The following is a 24,720-nucleotide window of genomic DNA, read 5'->3' on the forward strand; positions in this document are numbered from 1 at the left end:
TAAATTTGTTCTTTCCTTTACCCCAAACATTGGGTCATCTTTCTGCATCCAAACTTCCTCTGACGTCAGTGTAGGTAAGGGATCAGGGACAGTTATGTTTTTTCTTACAAGTAATGCTGACATGACCACTGGTCAGGTTAGGAGACCTGTGAAACTGAGAGCGTGGGAGAGATCTCATAGAATCAAAGATGTCAGTGGTGCCCCAAAGCTGGTGGGTACTCGGTGTTATCCATATGTATTCTTATTAGTACCTTTAATATAAAGATCATTTCCTGTGCTATTTCCTTGAGATACAAGGAAGAGGCGTGAATAACTAGAAATTAAGCGATTCAGTTAATACCTTAGGAGACTGTAACATTGCTTGAGTTGAGTTGCTGTACTCACTACAAGTCTTTATCCGAGTAAGATATAATGGACATCTAGGAGTTGTGATAATGGAATAATCCTTGAACTCTCTAAACTCTCCTACTCTTGGAAATTCACTGCATTATGCCTTGTGGAATAAGCTGCTCTACAGTTATTTATTGTTCCAGAAAATAGAACCAAACCCTTCCAAGAAAATTGGTAGTACTTGTGTTCTTCTTTGAGCTTATGTTGCTTTCATGCCTTTCAGGTCAGTGTGAGAAAACAGACTAGTGTGTTTACATTTGCTTTTAATTGATCTTATGCTGACTTTGCATCCTTTTGTGGGGCATCAGTTCTGGGATCTGTAAACAAAGAGATGAGATGCTCATGTTATGTTTCAGTCAACAGGGTATAGGTTTTGGGTTCAGATTCTAGCTTCAGTGAGAACAGTGGGAGGTTTCTCACTAGGTGGAATTATTCAGAAAGCATTTGATGTTTATTTAGCTTCTCTCCCAGTGAGTGTGGTGAGAAAGGAGCTCAGCGTTGAGTAGTAGTGAAAATTTCACCCTTGGTGTGGCATCATTGTTTGTCCTGTTGTTTGGTCAGGTCAGCTAACTTTTCTGTACTGCAAGAATTTCTCCTGTAAGATGAGAAACTCAAACTAACTTTTCTTTAATCCACGTAGAAATGAGAAGTGTGATGTATAAAAAGGCTGTTTTTCTAAGAATGTTCCTTTTCAAAGGATGGGTTTGTATGCTTTAATACAAAAGGTAGATATAAAATAACTGAATGTCTCTTGTCCAAATATTGGTTCTACTTACAGTAAAAGTAGAGACTACTTAATGCATGACTCCAATAGATAGATTGATGTAGGGGTTTGAAGTCTAGCTTGGTGAAGATCTGCATCTCTTAAAGGAAGAGGCAAAATAAGACATGGACCCTGCCTTTGAAAAATAAAATATAGTTTCCAGAGCAGAGACTAGTGAAAACCTTGTACCATCACTTCTAGCTGTTTATAAAGTAATAACTGACTGCCACTCTTTAATCTTATGGGTGTTCTGCTAGAATGTGGTTCATTCCTTAGTCTGTAGTGCTTTGTCTGAAGTGGAAGTGGTGGAGCAGAGACTGACTCTGTGCTCTGAACTGACAAAGAGACGAACAGGCTGGGGCCTTGTTCTTGATCTTCACTGGTGCAGTGAAAGTGACAGACAGTAATAAACTTCTAAATTAGGGGGCTAAATGTAAAAAGTAAAATTTACAATCACATGCCAGTGTTAGCTGATCAGTGCAACAGAACAATTCACTAAAATAAAGATCTGATTAAAAAGTTGCTTCTGCCGTGCACAGCTGTAACATGGGATGATGTGATGATGGGAAAAGAGGTTAATTTGAATGGCCATTGAAGTTCCTTAGGATCTGAGTATTTGATATCAATGGCTTGGAGCTGATGATATTAGAATCCTGTTAGTTCTTCTTGTTATTTCAGCTCTCGGTGCGGGTTACTGTTGGTATTTTTGTGCTTAATAGTTTGCAAGACATGGAATATGCAGCAGGTTGCATGTTATAAAGCTCCACACTAGTCCTTTTTAAAATCTATTATCTGCCGCAGTCGTTATAAAATATGATAGGAAAAGAACTAGGTCTTTCCTCTGGGCTTTTTTAGCCTATTTCCTTTTTCTTCAGAAGCTTTTGGTTTAGATTTCAGTTTCTGTGCCACAAAGCTTGCAATCTTTCCCTCCTATTGGAAGTATTCTATTGTGGTAATAAACCTAGTAATATTATAGGACTGGAACCATGGTAAGTCTTGGAGGGAGATGCATTTGAAATCCTGCATTCAACTCCCCTGTGTTTTCATTTATATAGAATAGCTTATATTTTGTTCAAGGCAAAAGGCTTTTTGTGTTGTCTTTATTAAAGTGAGTGATGTTGGCTACTCTGCCCGCTTAACTTGAGGTGCTTTGTCTAGATCTGATTTATCTCCTGGAAGGATCACTGAAAAAAACATTGCAAAGAAACTGGATTTACTCAGCAGAAGCCAGACAGAGGTGTGATTTGACACTCCCCTATTGCTAGTTACAGAGGTAAGAAGGCAGTAAACAGCTAGCAGTCTGTTAGCAATTTCTGCAATCCCAACCTTGTGAACCGTTTAGGGCACATTCACTTTGTCTTGGGAGAAGCAGCTCTGAGAATCCTATATGCACACATCTTCATACTGTATCGTATGCTTTCATCTTTTTTCTACAGTATTTTTCTAAGCTGTTTGGTTAAAGCCCATCTTAATTTAAAAAGCCTGTTAATCATGTCTGCATCAAGATACATCAGCGCATTCGCCTACAGTACAGGTATATCTGTACTTGTTAGGTGTCTGCATTAGTCATACTGGATATTTTATTGCAACAGCCTTGTAATTCAGTTATTAGTAAACATCTTGACCTCATTTTGCCTGCTTGAATCCTGCAAAGTAATCTCCTGTCAACCCATGAAAACTACCAGCTCTGTCTTTTGTATTCAGATAGAAAACAATACAGGATACAAAGTAACAGTGGGAGTAACCAGTTTTATTATAAAAGGAAGCCACTCCAATTCAAAAGGGACATGAAGACATGTACTTGTTATGAGGCAGTATGAAGGGCAGTCATGATAAATGATCAGCAATGCTTGGCGTCTGTAAGTTCATAATGCAAATATAGGAAGTGTAATGCAAACCAGATGGGAGATGAATGTATTCCCTCCAAGTAAATTCTTGAAAAGTAAAGGTAACTTGTTCTTCATGAACTGGAAACCTTCAGGAATGATGGTGTAAAATTCCTGTTCAGTGCCTTTAAATGTCTATACTTGGCATAAAGTATATCACTGAAAGCAGCGAGTCTGAGTGTGAGGTCCTGATGTTTGAAAATAATCCAGGTAATCAGGATATCATTGATATATGTCTCCCTGAGTAGTCAGGGATTCAGAGACATGTTTAAGATGTACACGAGGGTTTAAAGTTGCCAGGGGAACATCGATCCATTCCGCTCCTACCAGCTTGATGCCAGTGCCAGAAAGAGATGCCCAGAGCCTAGAGAGGGACCTCAGGTCAGTAGGAGGGCACCTGAAGAGCAGCAAAAGGAATTCTAGCCAGTAAGATGGCTTCACCAGGGTCTCAATTCAAATGCCTTTATGCAAACACGTTTAGGCAGGAAATAAGCAAGAGGAGTTAGAGATATGGGCATGCCTTCAGGGGGTTGATCCTATTGGCATCAGGGGGATGTGGTAGGATGACTCCTACTAGTCTTTCTGGAATGTTTGAATGGAAGGATACAGGCTCTTCAGCATCGACAGGCAATCTTAATAGAATAACTTAGGCTGTAAGAGTCTTTTTTACTTTGGGTTGAGACTGTAGGATATCAGGAACATGGCTTAAGAAAATCTGTGTTTTGGAGATGAAGTAGGATTGAAGGGGAGACACAGGACTTGAAGTAATTTAAGTTTCAACTTCTGTAGTACATGTGTAACATTATCCAGTTTGTAGGCTGTTCAAGGTTTATTTTGAAAGCGGTTAATCTTCCATGCATGGGTGCTCTTGGAAGGGTGTTCTTCAACATTGCTGCTATAATGTTTATGGCTTTCCTAATTTTCACCTTAAATGATTCATGCTGAGTTTATTGCAATTGCTCTTGAGCCAGCCCTATCCATGATTTTCCTGTGGGGCTTTTTCTTTCCTGTCTGATGTTTATTGTCTGTTACTATTACTGTCAGTATTTAGAATGCATTTGTTTTGAAGAGAGCTCACAGTCTGGGGATACAAGCTGACCATGATGGCTGTAATTTGAGGCAACTAGCCTGTTTCAGTGGTGATTATGGCATCTGCTCTCCTGTATTGTACTGGTAACAAAGCTCTGCTAAAGTTCTCCAGGGGACTGACTTTCCTTACTTGTCCAGTCTAGGTTAAGTGTACTTTTGACAACTTGGACATCTTAATGGTAGGAGCTAATTGGGAGCTAGAAGGAAATTATAGTACAAGATATTAATATGGACAGGATTCTGTTTAGTAGGGTCTGTAAAGAGGGGCAGTCTTGTTCTTAGATGAACAGAAGTAGCTGGAGAATGCTTGCTAGCTTTTGGCATACAGATCCTTCCTAGACAGAGCAGTTAAGTGCCAGGTTGATTCAGAAAGCCTCCTTTTGTTAGCAGAAGCAGCTGTGGAGGATTTATTGTCTTTTGAATGAGCTGTCCACTGAAATACTGCATTCTAAAATGAGAAAGGGATTAGCAGTGAGATACACAGGGCAGCCAGAGCACTTGTGCAGATGCCCAGACAGGTTTAGGACAGGATGTTAAATAGAAATTATCATTATAGTTGGTATCAGAGTTTTGACAAGGAGCCATATGCCAGATTGCATCTGGTGTATAGATGAGAGAAAACTAGATTTAATGATCTCCTGAGCAAAATTCATCCACACCTTCACAGGGGCAGAAGAAAACAGGGGAGGCAGACCTCTGTGTAGAGACTGTCCCCTGGGAAGAGCAGCAGTGGAAAATTAGCCATGTAGGGTATGGTATGGGAGCTAGCCTTTACTTATTTAGACTGGCCCAGAAGCTCCTACTTGTCTGCTCTGGGATCTTGGAATATCAGGGTATTATTTGAAGGCAGAGAGGAGGTGCTTTAGCAGCTGTTCAGAAGCATGAAGAGCTCTGCATAGCTGTTGCAGCTGCTCCCCCCTCCTTTCCTCCTTGAAAGAACCACTGGGGACTGTGCTTCCACCCATGACAAAGGCAGCAGTCAGTCTATAAGGGGACTCCGCTTCCTTCTGGTGCGTCCTGGGGCAGAGTTACAGTGACTAAATGCATAAGATACTCCTAGAACGTCAGCAAAGAAGAGAAAGAAAAACTAAGAAGAAGGATTAAAATACCTTACTGATTTTTATTGAGTTAGATTATTGGACAGGTGTTTGATCTCTCATGATACCCTGAAGGCAAGTAAAAGACAACTTGTAAGTGTCAAGTTAGCTGTTGCTGAAGACAATGCTGATGAAGAGCAGGAACATCTGTGGAAAAGCCTGCTTGAAAACAAGTTGCTTTTCAGGTCATATTTGAAGCATCCTTTGTCTGGTCCACTGGAATTAGGTAATGAAAGAAAACATGTGGATGAATTGAACCAAGTCTTGCTTTGCCGATTGTTCTTGAAGACTAGTGACAACTCATACTTCTCAACTGAAGGCTGAATTAACTCAGTTCATTTCTTCTAGCTGTCAGAGGAAGCCAGTGGTAGGACTAAGAAAAGAACTATAATTAAACTCCACCCATCTTCAAATGCAGGTGAAGAGATCATAATTCATGAAATGAATCTATACAATTAGAAAATGTTCATACAATTATAAGCTGAACACTGAATGACTAGTGATTCATGAATAATGACCCAGTATCCACTCACAAACCTCAGTGAGGAGATCCAATTTATATTCTGTTTGTGACCATGATCTTTTTCAAACCTGTACCTGTAACCAGAAAGACCTTTTGGGAGACTTACAAATGAAGTATGAAGTATGAGCATCCCTATCCAGTCAGATAACAAGTCCACTTACTTCAAGAGTTTGTCTTAAACAGTGGCCCATAGGTAATGCCAAGGAAGAAGAGACATCCTCAGGCAACACTCTCTGCCTTCACATTCACAATCTGTAACCAATACATAAAATAATGAATAAATAAATAAATAAAATCAAAATTTGAACCTGTATGGGGAACTCACGATAAAGCAACACAACCATCAATAGCTTATGCTCTGGAAAGAATCTTTAAGGTAGGGTATGTAAAGCCCTAACTAACCTGGTATGTCCTCACAGCTGACCCTGATTTCAGCAGGGGGAGATCTCTGGAGATCCCTGAAAAGAATGCCAGTGCATGCTCCCAGGAAGGATATTTGTGCCAGCTGAAGTTGAATCTCCAGAGCCAAAGCAACCAGGGGAAAGATGCACATGTTTTGGCAACAGCGGGTACTTATAAGGTTGTAGCAGTAGTCCAGCTATTAGAGAGGGGTAGCAGGCACACAGGATTAATGCAAAAACGTTGGAAGCTTCATACATGAGCATTAAAGGACTGACTTGGGACTTTGTTTTCTTTACTCTCTGCTTTACCAAACTGCTCCTCATAAATCCCTCCCCAGAACCCTCTTCACAGTTGCCTGTGTTTCTTCCCTCCCATTTCCCGCAAGAGGAGCATGAGAACAAACCAACAAACCTTCTCACCTTTGGTTTAAACCTTTTCCTTCATTACCTCCGGCATTGGTTTGTTGTTGTGCTCTCATACATTTATTACCTAATTCTGGCAGTAAACTCCTTTGGCAGGAATAGTGTTTCCTTAAATTTCACTGTATTTATTGAGCTCCACATAGGGTCATCTGCAGAACAGATTATCGTTACGATTGCAACAGCCAGGTCTGTAGGATTAACCAGTCAGAATGAGAAAAGCCAGTTGCCTTTTTTTTTTCCCCCTAGGTTCTTGACTAATATCAGCTGCTTTCTGAGCTCTTTAGTGAGTGAGTGTGACTGCAGGGAATTTGGGACTTCTAAAACACCCATCTCTGAGTTATGAATGGGCAAATGGGTATTTCTAAAATGGGAAGCCTGCTAGACGTGAACTGACTGGTAAGTCAGAATAACTTGTCTCAGAATCAGTTTGTGTTTGTTTGACAAAAGGTTTTCATTTTAGCTCACTCAAGTGAGTTCTATGTGAATGGAGATGTTCTTCTGTAATGCAAGTTTACTGAGGGTTTGGGATTTTTGGGTGGGTTCCCCTTCTCCATCCCCATTTTTCTCTGTCATTTCTGGTAATTCAGTTTGGCTTGGGGTGGGATTTCCAGACTTCACTTCACAAACTCTTCTGCTCCAGTGTTATTTAGAGGGTTTGGAAAAATCCTATTCTAGGTGTCTCTAGTTCTCTGCCTATGAAATGGGTATTGTAATAGACTATCCTATCAGGACAGTGAGAGAATTAATTTGGCATAGTGTGATCAGTGACAGTGTTGAGATGAGGTCTGAAGTTTTATATTACTGTGTAATCTATATCTAGAGGTCACTATATATAGATTAGTTTTTTTTTTCTTATGTGTATATATAAATACTAAGTTGCTGAGTCAAAAATACACATTATGGTGGAATATCGTAAGCTGCATTTACTGCCTTTGCAGAGAGGGATAGTTTAGCTATAAGGTTATCACCAAGGCTAGGCAAAAATTTGTGCATGGGATTCCTTAAAAAAGAGATGACATGATTACCTGTGTTCTTTAAACCGAAGCAAAACATCATGCATTATGGAAAACACAGATTAGGAAACTAAGCATGTTTGATTTTGGTGTTAATGCTGTAATGGTTAGTTGCTTTAAGATTGCTGTAACATGTTACCTGTGGTTATGAGTAATAATTGTTATTTAAAGCATTACAAAACTATTTACGAGTACTAAGCTTGTGTACACTAATTTTAAGATTGATGCTTGCTACGTGAGGGTAGTGCTTATATAAATTTGCACAGATACAAAGCAAAAGAGCTGAAGATTTCTTGGAGAAAAGCATCATTTTCCTAATACCTCTGTAACACAAAGTGGGAGGTGCCAGACAATAGGTGTCAGCACTGGTTCAGTTATGCGCAACTTCGCTGCAGCTGGTGTTAAGCCCAAGTTTGCTGTGAACTAGACTTTGAGCAAGCTGAATGCCTGTAAAGAAGTGCTGTGACAGTGTTTGGCACTTCTTATAAAACAGCTTTTTTTCAGGGGATAGACTGGGCAATAGAATACACGAGTGAGAAGATAAAAGCAGGTAAAAACAATGTATGTGTGGTATGCCATGTTTCCAAAATACTGAAGGAAAGGCTGTTTCTGAAAGTGGTGTTTTAATTAGATTTTGTTGTTTTGTGAGTTGTTCAGAGAGGCTCCTGGGACGAGACTTTGATGAAGCGCTTTCCTAGGGACTTTAAGAAAACAAAAGAAACCCTTATTGAAGCGAATAAGCCCGGTAGGCTGAAGAAGGAAAGCAAAGTCACAAAAATCAGGGTGGAGCAGACAGGACTAAGTACAGTGCTAGGAAACTTCCATGAGACTTTGGAATCATGCTGTTTTATGGAGGGATTTTGAACTGGAACTAAGGGGTTTGATAGCTTGTTTGTGAAATCAATGCATGTCACATCCAGGGGGCCGTGGACAATTCTGCAACAGCTTTGGAAGCAAAACCAGGAAGACTTAATGCAAAATGTACAGTTGTGCAATGGAGAAACCAGATGAGACCCCATCAGGAAGTGGAAGACAACTTCTTCATAGAATTGGATTCCTCTGTGTTTTGCTGGTGACACTCACATAAGGATATACAGTCCAGGATATGAGGATTAAGCCAAAAAGATGTAAGCCTAAATGCTGTAAGATCCCAGTGAAAACATTATGGTCTTCAACCAGCACCTCTTTTAAGGTGCTGGATTAGAGTGTCAGTTGTCTAGAATTGCTTTTATCTGGACAAATGCTTATCTGTTTAAACTGTGTCCTTGCAGGTGGAGGATACTGTAGCTTTAAAACTGTAAGGAAAGATAGTGAAATAGCCTTGCAGTCAGTCTACTAGCTGATGTGCGTGTATGGAGGAGTTGATAAATAAGCAGGAGCTCTCATTAGAGACCTGTGTGTGGTGACTGCCAGGGGGATGGCTATGCACAGAGCTTTTCCTTGTTAATATTTGGTGGGGGGATAGCTGAGATCCCCCCCCACCCCAAGTGTGTGCTGTATTGCAAAATCCTGTGTATTCCTGGCAGCTGTTGCAGTGGCACACTCCGAGTGCCCCAAGCCTGGCAGTATAATCTAAAGGGAATGCAGTTGAATTGTGATCTATTGCTATATAAAAGGGGGCGGGTCACTCTGCTGGTTCCAGCTCCTTTTCTGTCATTACTGCTGCAGAGGCACCAACCAAAGGCAGCTGGCACGCCTCTTCGTTGGCTCTTACATAATGTGGGGTTTCACAGGGCACTGATGTAGAAATAAAGTCAAACATTCTTGAGGCAGACTCACATTACTTGTATCGCTGGTGCTCGCTTCGCTGTGGGGTGTAGGGCTGCTCTTGGGAGGGTGATCTGTGGCCCTGTTTGAGTGAATTGTGGAAGGTGCGCAGGATGGCTCCAAGCGACACAAGGGATGAACTTGTTTTCTTTGTGAATGGGAAAAAGGTAAGGAAGATTCCAGCTTTGTGTCTTGATTACTTATTTTTCTGGTAATCTTTTTCCTCCTGTCAAGGTTTCTGATACCAGCACAATTGCCATGGCATTTACCTATTAAATTGTGAAGACTGCTTATTGCTTTACTAAGTGGTTTTTTCTCTTCTTTGACTTTACCTTGTGAACCACTCAGAGTAGCTCAAGTGTATAATGTTCCTTTTACATTTTAGATTTGTTGGCAATAATTTCCTGCAGTTCTGAGGCAGCTAACTAAAGGTGCACTAACTTCATGCAGGCATTTCTACTAGAAATCGTTTCAGTAATTACAACAGATCTGGAAAGCATAACTCGTATGTAAATATCCATATATAATTTGCATGTCCAGTGTGTAATTATGACTTGATTTTTAGAAGGGGTTTCAGCAAAATGTTCGTTCCATTTCCATTTAGAAAGCTAGAAAGCTCTAAAAATCAAAGCCCATTAACTGATACTGTTTCCTAGATCAACTGCTGAGAATTACCCAAGAAGTGACTGTGTCTTGCAGGAGGGTGTGTGGTCCTTGCATATGCTAGACACCTTTGTTTGCCCCAAAGCCCCCTCTCTGTTTGGATTTCCCTGACTAGCATTGCAGCCTTGACTATTCCAAAGCTTGGAACAAGTCAAGGCTGCCTGGTTTTGAATTACGAGTACCAAGTTAGCTCTGTTTGTGAGCTCAGCTCAATGCTAACCTTGCCCTGCTGCCTTCCCCTTGCCTAGATAGTTGGGGAGGGAAACTTGTGCCAAAGTAGCTTTCAGCTGGGAGACTTGGGGAGGGGAGAGGGTTGCATATCCACTGTCTGCTGTGGAGCTGAGAGTTTGTGCACTGCTTAGGGGTAAATCACGTGCAGCACCAGGTTTGGGCTAGAGAATATGTATGTATTTTATTTAATCCTTTGAGATTAAACAAACACATTATTCTTAGCTGGTTAAAAAGCTCTGTGCCCTGCCCTATAGACTGGCACAGGTTTGGTCTCATTTTTGCTTTTGTTGATCTTTCTTGCTAGTTTAATCAAGTGTAAATGTGGGTGAGATTGTTGGTACAATGAGAGTTTTTAGTTATGAATTTGGATCCCAGAACTGGATTGGAATTTGAACCTTCCAAGGTACTAGAGCATTTGATACTAAAGTTTTGTTTTATCAAAGTATCGATAGTTAGGTGAAGAATGAAGCTTACCTAGAATGGATTGCAAGTCAGTAGAAGGGCTTTTGAATGTAAAACTGACCTAGAACCCAGTCCTGTTTCTGAGGTTCTATAAAGAAGGGTGACAGCTAAGCTTTGCTCACACAGATCAGGAATGGCTCCTATGTCAATGTTAATTGACATATCAGCTGTTCATTGTTTCTAGAGGGAGGTGAAAACTTGAAGCTCCAGGTTAATCCTGACTAGGTAATGGAGCCTCATCAAGGCTGTGAAGCAGTGGCACAAGTTGATGTGCGAATTTCATCTGATGCATTTTCTGCTATGGTGGGCACAGGTTGCATACCATTAACTTGTCATCTTCTTGCCCTGTGAAGGTTTTAGTGACTTCAGCTCCTTACTCTGTGAACCCCAGTTTTTAGAGGGTGAACTGGGAGCTCTTTGAGTCTTGCAGTAGGAGGTTGTCACAAACATGTTGGACAATCCAGAGCCTGACACAGGTCAAGTACACTGCCTTGTTTTCATTTTCTGGTATGCTCTAATGGAAGAGAATTGTAGTTCTGGTGCCAGAGCAGCTAAGGTTCAAAACCAAGATGCTACTCCTGGTAGGTATGAAGAGTTTATAAACAAATTCTTGTATGTGTTTACAGCTTCAGCATTTATGAGTAGTTATCTATTATTAGTAGTACAGGAGCATTGCTCTGCAGAAATCAATGGAAAAGCCCTTCTTCTTGGAGGAGACCCTTGGCTAACATGAAAATGTATATCGGTCAAGGCAAAAAAGAAGGGACTGAGCTGCACAGAGCTGATTCTGTGGGACTCTTTTATGTGCTGTGAGGCAGAGAGGGGAAGAAAGAGCAGCCTAGACCCTGAAGGCTAGCAGTGGAAGGCAAACAGTTCTTTTGTATCTGTTATCTGTTCTTGCTCCATCCTGAAGCTCGTAAATATGTTGTGAATGGCATTGCCCTTGATGCATTTCAGCAATTTTTATGGAACTGCAGCTCTTGTTTACAAAAGCCACATCTCAGAGCTGACCTTGTGCATGTGTAAAGGGGTTTATCACAGTGTGATCTTGACAGCTGTTGGCTAAGAAAACCCCACCAGGGAATGATTAATACTACCAATGCTATCAACTCATTCCGTGTGTCAAGGCTGTCTCAGTATCCTTCCCTGCTGGCTCATGGATGTGACATTGCTAGCAAAGGAGCATGTTCCACTGATCAGAGAGGAGAGGGCTTCATGGGTTGTGCTCTACTCAGAGCCTCTAGTGACATTTTTTTCCTATTCCTTTTTTGGATGTGTTGCCAAAATGGCTTGAGTTACACCACCACCAAATGCAGGTTTAAGAGAGAGAATTGGGCTCATGGGGCAATCCAATCTGTGGCAACGAATGTGGAGTTTGTTGGGACATGTCTGCACAATGAGATGTTATGTGATAGAAGGGGTGATGGGAAGTGCCTGGGCAACGCTGCTGAAACAGGAGGTAGCAAGGTAGGATGTGGCTCCATCCATAGAGTCCTGGCTAAATATCCCTGTTGATTTGCTGCGAAGAATGTGATAACATTGCCTGTGAGAAAGGCTACTGCTGTGTGAATTCTTGACAGCTTGACATTGCTAATGGGTTGCCCATATTCTGTCATAGTACAAAACTGCGATAAGAGGTGGTTGATAAGATAGGGACTTTCATGGCAGCAAATCCTTCCCTCTTACTTTAGCCCAGTCTGCAGTGTTGTCAGAGAAAAAGTCTCTTCAGGACAGCTGAGCATACTTCACATTCAGGACTGTTTATTTTAAGCACCTGTTTACTTCACTGGGTATAAAGCTTGGCACGTAACTAACACAGAGTTATCGATGTTAACACAGAGTTAACACAGAGTCTGCCTCGAGCAGAATGGAAAACAACGCACACAGTTTAAAACTAATAGTGGCAGTTTTGTTTTCCTCCGCTGACAAGTCTGTCCGATGCATATATAGCATGTAATTTTAGTTCAAACACATGGAGTCAATATTTCTGGGACCAGCCAAAATACAGGATTTTTTTTGAGCTTTGGGATTCTCTGGGCCCTACATAAACAGTGAATTACAAGTTTTCAGCGTGCTAGTTTAAAGCAAAACACAATGTTCTCATGAGCAATAGCAGATTTACATTGTGTGGTTATATTCAGTGTGTTCCTCGGTGTTAGAATCCTTTGCCCTACTAAATGAATTTGAAATCTCTCATTGACTTCAGGAAATACACGTTCACAGATTTTAAGGTCCTAGGGGACCTTTACCATTGTCTAGTCTGACTTGCTGTGGAGCAGTCTGGTTAAAACCTTCCACCTTCTCTTCTAGTGCCTAATTGAGTGACTAGGGACTAGTGATCAAATGGGAGCTTGTTGTTCAGAAAGGCATCTGTGTCTCATTTGAAGACCCTAGCTGATGGAAAGCTTAGCATGTTGTTTGGTAAACTAGGGAAGTTTCCATTTTCTTTGCCTTTTTGTTTCTCTATTTAGCTTTCTCAACTACTGTTCTTTTAAATTGAAAACCCCTTTCTTTAACTTTCTGGGAATACTAATTTAAACATGATGCTTTATGTTGTAAAGGAGAACTCATCTGAGTTAGTGAACGTGGGTAGAGAAATAATGTGTACTGAGATCCAAGTTTTTTACATAAAAACATGGGGAAGTGAGCTGAACACCTCTCTGGACCAGCCCATGGACTCTAGGTGTGTGGAACTGCTTAGGAACTTGTTCCATGTAGTGCCTGAATAGCTATGGAGCCAGGCTGAGCTCCCTGCTGAGGTGATCTGTGTGTTTAGGAGTCCTAGAATCAGTAGGCAAATAGATGTGTACTACAAATACAGCAGTACAGAGCAAATTTGTCTGGAGTCATTTGACTGTCTGTGCCATCCTAACATTTCCAACAAAGTTTCCTTCTGCATTTGATTAATATTTAAGCTACCACATGCAGTAAAATCCACAGTTTTGGATCTGCCAAAGTGATGTATCTGGCAATATGAAATTTGGCTTAAAAATAAAATCAAAAAACCCAGCCAGTAATGAGCAAAAATGAAATATTTCTTTAATCGCAGTGTCTAAGTAGGTTGATCCTACTCCCACTGAGGGCACTGAATATAATTCATTTTCCTTCTATACAAGGACACTGGGGGAGGTGAGCAGGAATTGTTTTGATGGGTAAGATACTGAGCTGTGAATCATATTGTTCTGGGCACCAGACAAGAGAAGATGTTATCCCCACCCACAGGGTTTTAAAATATTTTCAGAACAAATCACAGCAGGTGATTGTAACAAACCAAAGGCTGGTGGTGTCCTGCAGCATGTCATTCTTCATCAATGGCAATGAACAAAGGGGAGGAACAGTAAAAAGTTCTTACTCTATAGCCAACAAGAGAGGCTTGTAAACAAGCATCCCTCTGCCAGGACCCTCATTGCAAAGAAATGACTCCTTGCTCTCGGATATTTGAGATCTGGGTTAAACCAAAATGTCCTCCCAGCTCTTACCCCTTATCTCCCTCTGATCCCAAGTCTCTGCCAGCATTGCTGAGACAGTGTAGTAGTTTGAAGTAACTGAAGTAGGAATCCTGGGCTATTGGTTTCAGCAGGGTAAGAGCACGGATTTGCTCAGGACATGTTCCTACTGCATAGTAGGAGCCACTTTCTGACAAAGCTGAATAGAGGGTTGGCTTTGGGACTTAACACATGCTTAAATACTTCACTGAAAGTGCGTGGAGCTGAGTGGCTAAATGCTTTGCTGAATGAAGGCTTAGGCACATGTTTCATTTCTTACTTAACTTTCTGAAAAGGAGCCACTCGGCCAAGCTTTTAATTGCTTGGTTTGAGTACATACTGGAGTGCTGCTTGGGTTCTTTCAAGAAGAATTCTTGGACATTTTCTTTGAGTAATCTCAGTCTTTTAAGTATTTTGAAGCTTTTTCTGAGTGCCTCGCTATCTTGGAAGCTGCTTTGAAGGGCTTGCAATGACCATCGGCACAGCCCTGAGGAAGAAACTCAGCTTGATAATGAGAGGATGAGTTGCTGAGAAAGGCTCTTTTCCTGTGAAAGGGCTCTCAAAGGCCTTTTGTCTATGGGACACTGGTACTCACAGGTATTTTTTGGAATTATCTGCTCATATCTGTTTCCCAGACTGCAGCAGAAGGATATATGTGCTTGCTCTGAACCAACCGGTCATGAGAGCCTCTATGTGCTCTTACTTGTTTCTATGCATCCAAAAGGTGAGGGAATAGGAACGCTCTGTTCTGAATAGCAGCAACAAGTGTTGTAGGATTTACAGTAAGACATCCCCAAGCTAGGAGAATGAACTCTGTTTCCTTATAGATTATCCTCAATGCAGGAATAAGAGATGCAAAAAAATGACCAGTTGTTTTTTGCACCTTTTCAACTAGTTCTAAAAACGTGGACTCAAATAGGAAGTATGTACCTTGTCTCTTCGGAATAGCCCTGTCACATGTCGAAGGCGTAACACTGGAGCAGTCCAGAGGTTGTGAAGGTTTCTTATCGGGGAGAAAAAAGGCTTGCACAGTTGACCTCTGTTTCAATTTGCCCTTCAAACTGGGAGTGATTAATTTAAATAAACTGTAGCTATTGTACTTGGGACTTGCACAGTGTAAGAGCCAAGAGCACATGATTACGTTCTGGCACACAGTGAATCTGGAAAAGCTTCTTGACACTTTATTAATAACAGAAGAAGGGGAAGACAAGCTCTGTGGCCATTTGGAGGCAAGGACAGGACTTTGGTTTCTGACCCTTGGGCAGAGCTTCAAGTAAAATCTAATTTTCAGTCTAATAGGTAACTGCTAATACTGTTGTTCACTAATAGGATGGAGCTGACCCAAAATGTTCAGAGAAAATTTCCCCTTGGCTGATATTTCCCATTCCCACATTTAGGATGGCTGCTAATGTAACACTGACTTAATGTTAGCAGGGAAGGAAGAGAAAACTTCAAGATGATTGGTACTTGCTGTATGTCCTGCAGCACCTGTACTGCTCATTTTAGGGTTTCTGCTGTTGTTTTTTTTCTGTGCAAAGACTATTACTGGTGCTGTTTCTGTCATTCTGTTTATCTGCTCATTTTTCAGTCTCTTCTGATAAGAAGAAGGGACAGAGGTCAGTTACATATGGTCAGTAAAGATGAGATGCAATTTGGGGAGATGTCAAGAGTTCAAAACTTGAGTACAAAACACAGTTCTTTCTCTCTGCTCGCTGCTAATTCTATTTGCCATTTCTGAAGACTTGTCTCAGTGTGAAAAACTGGAAGACTTTGACATACGTAACGCGTATTCTCTCTGTCACAATAAATTCAAGGAAAAGTTGTGTCCGGGTACGTGGCCAACATTGCTCAACCTAGTAAGAGGAGTTAATCAGTGGCTCTCCTTCCTGCTCTGAAAGGAAGCTATAGAAAGACCAAGCTTTCTCCGTCCAGCTAACCTCTCTATGTTGTTCAGCATTCTGTGCGTAACAGGACCTTTCTCTTCTTCCAGGTGGTGGAGAAAGATGTGGACCCGGAAACAACTCTGCTAACCTACCTGCGAAGAAAACGTATCCAGTGTCAGAAGAAACAGCAGAAGGCTTTAAATGCCTACAGCATTTCATAATTGTTTACTGTTCTGCCTGTCATTTGAGTGCTAGGCAGAGCTTGTGCAGAGTGTAAGAGGGAGGGCTCTGCAGGGTCTGCTGTTTCTTGCTGCCAAAGATTACAGCTGGTGTTCCAAGCTTAAACAACAGCAAATTTTAAATAATATTCTTTAAATAAACTTTAAATAATTTATTAATATTTTAAAGGGAAAACTCTCAGTATTACTGGGAATCAGAATAGGATGTAAAGAAAAAGACCATAAAATTAAAGGAAATTCAGATTTGTTCCACACAAATTGGAAAGAATTTCCTGGCCAAAATATTACAGCCACTTGAGCTGCTTGCTTTATCACCCAATAACTGGGATATTACTGGATACTTACTATCCAATAACTTGATTGTCCTGTGGCCTGTTTATCAGATGACCCAGGGATGCAAACTCAGAGGCAGAGGTTCCCACCACATACAGTGGGCATGTTACAGGAGTGGATGCAAGCAGTCACGTTTCATTCCTCTTTGAAACTGGTCAACACATGAGTCAGATGATTAGTTTCAGGAGCTGGGTAGCTATTACTGTGATGACCAGGCTGGCTGTACTAGGCCTGGTTCAGTAGGTAGTGTCTTCTGAGGTTTTGTCTGACCAGCTGGGTGTGTGCATATGCCCAACTGTTCACATCTGTGTTGGTTTATGCCTTAAAGAGAATCATGCACACTTATTTCACCACGCTGCCATGTTCTGTTTGTCTGGGATCTGAAAGAAGTACGAGAATATAAATCACACTCCTTTGGGATTTCCAGCAGAACTATCAACAGCCCTATTTTGTCTGACCATGCCTGGGGTGGATAAAGTTCAAGAGGGAAAATAAGTGGCATGACTCTGTGCCTTTGTGTACTTCCTACCACTAGACCTTTTATGTGTAAGCTTGTTAATATCTAATGCAAATAGCTCTGTAAAGAGATAACGAGAGCTCTTCAAAACCTTCTGATCTTCTACAAGAACATTCTGGTAAACTTAGGTTGTAGATGCCTGGTTATGGTCAGACAAACAGTTTGAGAAACAACTGAGGCAGATTAGCGCTGTTGCCAAGAGAAACATTAGATGGCATAGAAAAGCTGTAATTCTGCTAAAGCAGGCACATTATTGTATGTAAGTGCTTAGGGACATGATTTAGTGGTGGACTTGGCAGTGTTAGGTTTATGGTTAGACTTGATGATCTTGAAGGCCTACTCCAACCAAAATGATTCTGATTTCCATGATCCTATGAAAACAGTCAGTCCCAGAATCTTTGCAGTGAAGGCAGTGATGATTTGAGTTCCCTGAATCATGATGGTTGTTGCTTTTCTATAGGCTTAAGCTGATTATCTCAGCAAAGGCGTGTGTCCATTGCCAATGAAAACTGCTCTTCTTTTCCCATCAAAAACCTCTCAGCATTGGCCAATCCTCTTCACAATAAATAGCGGCTTCTAATTACCTTCTAGTGAGCGAAGGGACCCAAAGCAGATGGACTTAAGGAATTCTTCCCTGAAATCCCTTTGCAGGACGTTTGATGTAACGCCTGATTTTAGAGTACAGGCATCCACTTTGCAGCCTGTGGAGGAATCTGCTTAGGCCAGTGCACACACTTTGTGGGTTCCCAAGTATCTCTGCAGTGATTCTGTGCATCTCTGCTAGTCCTGGCTCTCAGTGTTTCCGGGGGTCTTACTCTGCTGGCAAGTGTGCTTAGTTGGTTTTGTGCCTAGTAATGTGGAAGCCATCATAAATGAGGCCAAGAGAGGAGCTGGGGTGGCCAGACCATGACTCTCAAGATGCAGGTAGTTTGTGAGTAGTTCAGGTGCAGTTCCTGTGTGACTCAGAGAACTGTATGACTGCTCTACCTGGTAGAGTGGTAAGGTTCCTAAGTGGTAGGAATCACCAGGTGAAGGAAGAAGTCAACCACCACTGGTAAGAGGTGCTGAAGGAGATGTCACCGTGTGTCTCAGGGACGTGGTGCATGCCTGAACAGCTCCTGAACTGCTCAGTGTTTTGCCCACAGTTGCTGACTGCTTTGTTTCCCTTATATCAGTTCCTTTTCTGAGTCTAAAGAAAAGTGGGAACTGTTGAAGTTCAGACACTTTTTTGTTTATCCTAAGAGTCTATTTGAACATGAACTGCCTCCTTATTAGGGCTTTGGGTGTTGATCTTGGAGCTCACAAGCCAGTATTTGAAACTTTGCTTATGTTGAGTTAAGTTATTAAGCATTAAAAATGAGTGTTTGGTCTCCAGCAAGAACACGTTGCTAAGCCTTGATTGACACCTCTTTGAGTAGGCTTCTGCCAACATTCTTTGTTTTCCTTGATTCCTGTTCTCTCAGTGGGCCTATGTGGAACCAAACTAGGCTGTGGAGAAGGTGGATGTGGTGCTTGCACTGTAATGATATCCAAGTATGATCCCTTTCGGAAGAAAATCCTGTATCCTTTGCAATCTAAACTCTCCAAAAGAGAAATGAAATGGGGACAGATCCAGATTCTTGACATTCCGGAAGCGTTACTGTTTTTAACAAAAGTTATATAATGGATGTTTCTGCCAAAACATAGTTTTTCACTTTCAGAACATAAACTCAAGACAAGAAGATGTTTTTTCCTACAGCATTACACAGTGCTGATAGGGAACTATTTCACTGTGCCCTGAAATACTTGTACTGACTCAAGCTTGCAGGCTATCTGTCTTTTCCCAATTCAGAATGCCTTTATGCTCCTTTCTGGCAAAGTAACATAACTCTTGGTTGTGATTACCCAAATACTGATTACTGTGATAAAATCTTTATTGCTGTTGTATTACTGCAATAATCTGGTTCCTCTATGTCAGCAGTTGCTCACTTTTTCTCTACTTCTATTGTGTCCTTCAGAATGGCTCTTATTTCCTAAGACACAAACTTCCTTCTGTTCTCTCTTTAATTGATGAGTGGAGCAATGGAATCAAACAAAACAGGGAATGGAGAGAAAGGATGAGGCAGAGTTAAAACAAGGAAATCTTGGATATATTTGGAATAATGCTTGGAGATACTTTAACTTGGGATCAACTTAATGGTTGCTTAGTGATGTGGTCTTGAATAGGATATCTTTAGGGTCCTTATTCTGTCTCGATAGAAACGAAATAAAGCAGCTAGTTATTGTAAGAATTTTGGCATATTCTATTTATAATATATTTCTATATATTACAATATTCTATCTATAATATAATATTATTATGTTCCTTCAACCTCGAATTTTTCATGATGTCTACCATCTAGAAATTGTTTTCTAGGTAAAAGGCCAAGAACTCAATGCTTTTCTGTAACTTTTTGAGTGGGACAGACCAGCTGTATAACATCTTGGTATTTGTCGACTGCCTCTATGAATTACTTGGTTTCTGTAAAGGTTAACATGCAACAAGGATGTTTCAAGTTCTAATTTCTAGGTCAAATCCTGGTGCATAGTTTAAAGTTCAAGTGAAGTTGCTGGGAACTTTGACTGGTGTAAGATTGGTTATGTAATGAATACCTGTATCACATCTATTTAAGTTCTCCTGTTGTGTCCACTGCTACAGTTTCTGAGTACTCTTCAGTCCCCCTGTCCACTTTTTCCTTTGTTGAGCAGCACTGTCAAATGAAATGACCTTAATTATTATTTTAGCCACCATACTGCCAATGCTTGCCTCTTCCCTATCTGTGCCCTGCATCATGTAGCTGTAACTACTGTTGAAGGCATAGGAAACACAAAATCCAGGCTGCACCCAGCCCAGGTAAGCTATTAATACTGGCAACTTCAAAACCCTCTATTCATGTTTACTTCTTATGTTAATGAATTCTGTTCCAAGGTGTTGGGACCTCTGTCATAATGTTAAACGTGGGAGTTTGACTTCCCACAAGTAGTCTTTACTGGCAGGAATGATTATGTGATGGAATCAAACTTCTGGGTCAGTGCTGCAGCTCTGTTACACCCTAGCAAGTTAACTGGTGCTATCCTGGCTGAACTCATAAGGCATTTGTTTTAGGGCTATGTGGCTGTGTTTGGTCTGCATCCTGGACCAAATCCCAGGAACTGGGAAGACTGATGTTATGGTGAAAGCCTATACAATGACCTGGAGCCAGGAATCTGAGTTAGGTTTTGGCTCTTCTGTGGTCTTCCATGAAAGACCTTGGTTTCTCATCCTGTGTAGTTAGGAACCTTCCCTGCAGTAGAGCAGTAAGGTTTGGTTCAGCAATGTTTCTGGAATCCCCAAATATTCTTGGTGGGGAGGAGTGACAGGAATGTGAAGCCTTGCTCTTCTAGCAAGGTGTTATAATGCACTTTTTGGGGAAGCCTCAGTTTTGTCAGGGGTACTGTTCCTTTAGGAGGAATTATGATTCATCTCCGTTTGTACAGCAGGTAGGACTTGTGCCAACATCTGAGACAGTAAACAACAAAGTGAAGAGTACGTTAGACATGCATGAGTGGATGGCAGCTAGGCTGACCTTTGTTTGCTTGTCTTCTTTTCCTTGTCTCCCCTGAAGATTCTAACAGCTAAGTTTTGAAATTCACACTCATGCCTATACAAGTAGCCCCAACTTTTCTAGCATGGTAGATCTGAAGAACTCCTGACCTCATTGGAGGTTTTAGTTGCCTTCAGTTGGGAATTCAAAGCCTCTTTTCAGAGAGTTCTCTTTTTCTGCAGTCTGCTTCACACAGTATTTGACCATCTCATCGGAGAACATCTGATGATAGTTTAGCTCCTTTGGTGAGATTGTATTGTTTTTAACAGGGGTGTTACAGGAAGAAGCACAGCAGTGAGCTTGGTATCATGACCTGATGGTTTTTGTTACTTTTTCTCAGGAGAGAATAGCAAAAAGTCATGGGTCCCAATGTGGCTTTTGCACTCCAGGCATCGTCATGTCCATGTACACGTTGCTTCGGAACAAACCTGAGCCCAAAATGGAGGACATAGAAGATGCTTTCCAAGGTAATACTCATAGCCCTGCAGAGCTGCAGCCTGTTCTGCTTTTATTACATCTGCTTCACCAAATGTGTTTCATTAAAGATAGCCAATTGTCATGAAGTTAAGAAGTAGCTTTTCCCCTAGGAGACTGGCCATAGACCGTGGAAAATCTCACAGAAGCTCATTGTTTGCCCTGAAGCAGGGGCAAGTAGCCTCAGTCTTGGATTAAGATGCCCCTAATCTCCACATCTTGTTTATTCATGGCTGTCACAAGAGCCTGCAGAGGTGGCAGCATCTGTGCCAGCCAACCTCATGTTGTAAAGGATAAAGACAGCAATATAGGTGAGGGAGTGTGGCAGAATCCAACTGTGTAAATCATCTGAGGGGCTGCTATTATTGCTGAGGTTAGAGCTCTTACCATGCTTCTGGCTCTGACCCACGAGGAAATCAGATGCAGGAGAAAGCACCCTTTCTAATTCAGGAGACTGGGTAGTTGGTATACTGACTACACTCACACAGTTGAAGTTGATGAATACTGAATAAGGCAGATTGTGTTTTTTTTTCTAATTAATTTCAATAGAAAAGGGTGGTAGGATTGTTGCAGGATTATTAATGACATTTTCCTCTTCCCAGTTCTTTCATTAACTTTACCCAGATTTGACAAGCTTTTGTGGGAACAATAGAATGTTCTAAAAGAAGAGAAGTTTTCAGCCAAATGACACTGAATCTTTGTCCTTTTGCTTTGGCAACGTAGGGAACTTGTGTCGGTGTACGGGATACAGACCAATTCTGGAAGGATACAGGACATTTGCTAAAGTAAGTGGCTTCAGATAATGTTTAAAACAAATCTGGAAGGCTGGCTGTCTTTCTGTCACTGAAATACACCTTGGGATGAAGTGGTGACAGAAGAAATGTATATACATGCCACAACAGCCCAGCTCCAACTCTTGACTGCTTTAATGTGCTTCATGCAATAATAATGCAGGAAGGCCAACTCCTTTACTCACCCCAGTTGCTGGAAATGGAGCACCAGGTGGTCCCTTTATGGATCACAGGCTATCAGACTGATTCTTTTCTGTAAGTTCTCAGTGTCCCTGCATAATGCAGCTTGCACACGATCCCTGATGTGGAAAAAGTGTAAAGGTATGGTGCATGAATAGGGACACACCGTGGGGGTATCTGAGGAGAAAGCTCCTTTCTTGGAAGATTGGCTGCAGAGCTGAAATAGCTCTGGAAAGAAGCTATAGCTCTTGCCTAGAGTTCACCTGCTGGTTTGAGTGAGGTATGAAGCTTTGCCTTAAGTTTTCTCTAGTCCCTTTGTTCCTGAAAGACTGCTGGTGTCTGTCAAGAAAAGGAGATCATTTGGTACTTCAGTGATTATCAGCCACTTATGGGGGCTACTCTGGTATTAAATATCACAAGTAAAGAATTTAGAATGCTGCCCATTGATTCCATTTTATTATCCAGAATTGCGATCAACAAAAAATACAAGCAGGAGTGAGATCCACTACAAATGGTTGATAAACCCAGTTGATATAGTCTACTTGGATTTCCAACAGCCTTTCAACAGTGTCTCACCAAAGGCTTTTAAAGACAATAAGCAGCCCTGGGGTAAGAGGAAAGATCTCTGTGTGGATGAAAGATTGGTTAAAGGCAGGAAATGGCAGGTAGGAGAAACTGGTGTGGTTTTGCGATGGAGGAAGGTCACTCATGGAGTTCTGCTGAGATCTGTGGTGTGTGTGAGGTTATTCAAGATGTCCCTAAATGCAGTGGAAAAGAGTCGTGTGAGAAATAAGTTAACGGATGTTGTGTTAGTCTGGGTAGTGAGGACAGAAACAGACTTTGAGGAATTTCAGAAGGACTTCATGAACCTGAGAGACTGGAGAATAGAATGGGATAAAAAATTCAGGGCAGATAAATGCAAAGCAATTTACAGAAAGAAGGGCAGTCCTCATTTCACATCTAATAGGATAGACTGAGCAGACACAAGGTCACCTTCCTGTTACATGCAGGGAGATGATCTTGGAGGTGTGGTAGAGTTCCCCAAAGCATCAGCTCAATGCTCACTGGCAGTCAAAGCAACACTTCAAAGGCTAGAGAACAAAAGAGAAAACACTACCATGCCTCTGTCTGCATTATGGCTCTTCCTACGCTTGAGTACTCTGTGCAGTTCTGGTCCTCTCATCTCTGACAGGGTACAGCAGAATAGGGGAACATCCAGAGAAGTGGAATAAGGATCACATCTGTGGTAATCTGGTTTTCATACAGGGAAGCAGTAGGGAGGGGGCTCTACATAGCCCATGTACTGGTTTGTGGTGATCTCTGAGAGAGATCTATAAAATCGTGACTGGCAGCTGGAACGTGGGCAGGCATCTGCTGTTTGCTGCCTCTTCCAATACAGGAGCAAAGTGTCAAGAAATGAAAGTAGTAGAAGTCAGGTTGAAACAAACAAAGGCAGATGATCTGCCATATGCCAGGTAGCTGACCTGCAGAACTCACCAAAGGGCGTTGTGAGCACCAAAAACTTGCACAGGCTTCAGGGGAGGGTGAGCATGTACTTGGACAGAGACCTGTGGAAGGTTACTAGAGAGACAGAAACTACTCTGGGTTAAGATAGTCCCCTGAGCTGAATGCAGCTGGATGCTGGTAGAGTACTAGGTGTTGTATTGTATGTGCTTGTCCCTTTTATTAGTATCTCCTCACAGCTCCTGCTAGACCAGAGATACTGTCTGAATGATCAGAGTAGTTCTAAACTAGGACAAGAGGTCTGTCAGTAGACTGGATATGACCTAGCCATCACACTGCAGGGTACTGCCTTCCACTGACAAGGGAAATGCCTACTTGCTCGGCAGCTTCCATCCCCCATTTCTGCTTTGGATATAATAAATGTGGGATCTCTCAAAAGCCAATCAAGTCTACTTCATTTCCTTGGAGTCTGCATGCGTTTCTCAGAACAGTTTTTGTCCTCACAGGACTTGGATTGTTGTGGCAGAGTGGCCAATGGCACTGGATGCTGTCGTAGTGAGAGGGAAAATAGCATGGTAAGCTGAATTTTGACAAGCCATAATTTGCAATGTAATATTAGACTTTTGATGTTTTAGTCCCCTCTGCTGTGGTGCAGATATTCAGAGCCACCTGAGCTTGTTTGAACGTCTGCTCTTGGAAAACACTGCCATTGAATATGTCCTGATTAGCATGAATAGCCATCACGACACAGGTTTTTTTACACTAGCGAGCTACACACATTCCTTCTGAATCTGGGAGGTGCAACTCTTTTGTTAAATAGCATGGTGACAACTGTAAGAATGTGTTACCAGCTTCTGGTATATTGAAGCGATACATCTTGCTGTGAAAACAGATCTAAAAACCACTTAATTCCCCAGTACAATCTTTCCCAAACTCTGCAGTCCAGTGATGAATGGAGTAATTTAATCACTGTTCCAATAAATTGTACAATTGGAAGCTTTTGGGATATCTGGAGGAAAACAATCACATTTTATGTGCCAGTTG

General features: G+C 41.5%; 1 protein-coding gene and 1 long non-coding RNA gene across 3 annotated transcripts in view; both read left to right on the forward strand.

Annotated features, from left to right (window-relative positions):
* Positions 1 to 900: 900 nt before the first annotated feature.
* Positions 901 to 6,960, forward strand: LOC134157163 (uncharacterized). The gene is made up of 3 exons (XR_009962212.1): positions 901 to 987; positions 2,312 to 2,426; positions 6,819 to 6,960. It is a non-coding gene; the product is annotated as an uncharacterized LOC134157163 (long non-coding RNA).
* A 2,322-nt stretch (positions 6,961 to 9,282) lies between these two features.
* XDH (xanthine dehydrogenase) overlaps positions 9,283 to 24,720 on the forward strand; it is a 53,139-nt gene continuing 37,701 nt past the window's right edge. For both annotated transcript variants that reach the window (XM_062605813.1, XM_062605814.1), the window contains exons 1-7: positions 9,283 to 9,519; positions 16,184 to 16,241; positions 18,629 to 18,725; positions 19,929 to 20,037; positions 21,108 to 21,234; positions 21,965 to 22,026; positions 24,183 to 24,251. In XM_062605813.1, coding sequence (XP_062461797.1) covers positions 9,466 to 9,519; positions 16,184 to 16,241; positions 18,629 to 18,725; positions 19,929 to 20,037; positions 21,108 to 21,234; positions 21,965 to 22,026; positions 24,183 to 24,251 — 576 coding nt within the window. In that variant the 5' untranslated portion in view covers positions 9,283 to 9,465. The remainder of the gene's footprint in view (positions 9,520 to 16,183; positions 16,242 to 18,628; positions 18,726 to 19,928; positions 20,038 to 21,107; positions 21,235 to 21,964; positions 22,027 to 24,182; positions 24,252 to 24,720) is intronic.

The sequence above is a fragment of the Pezoporus occidentalis genome, unplaced genomic scaffold, assembly GCF_034315485.1.
Source record: "Pezoporus occidentalis ecotype Australia unplaced genomic scaffold, CSIRO_AGI_Poc_V1 ctg93, whole genome shotgun sequence".
In the NCBI taxonomy this organism is placed as follows: Eukaryota; Metazoa; Chordata; class Aves; order Psittaciformes; family Psittacidae; genus Pezoporus; species Pezoporus occidentalis.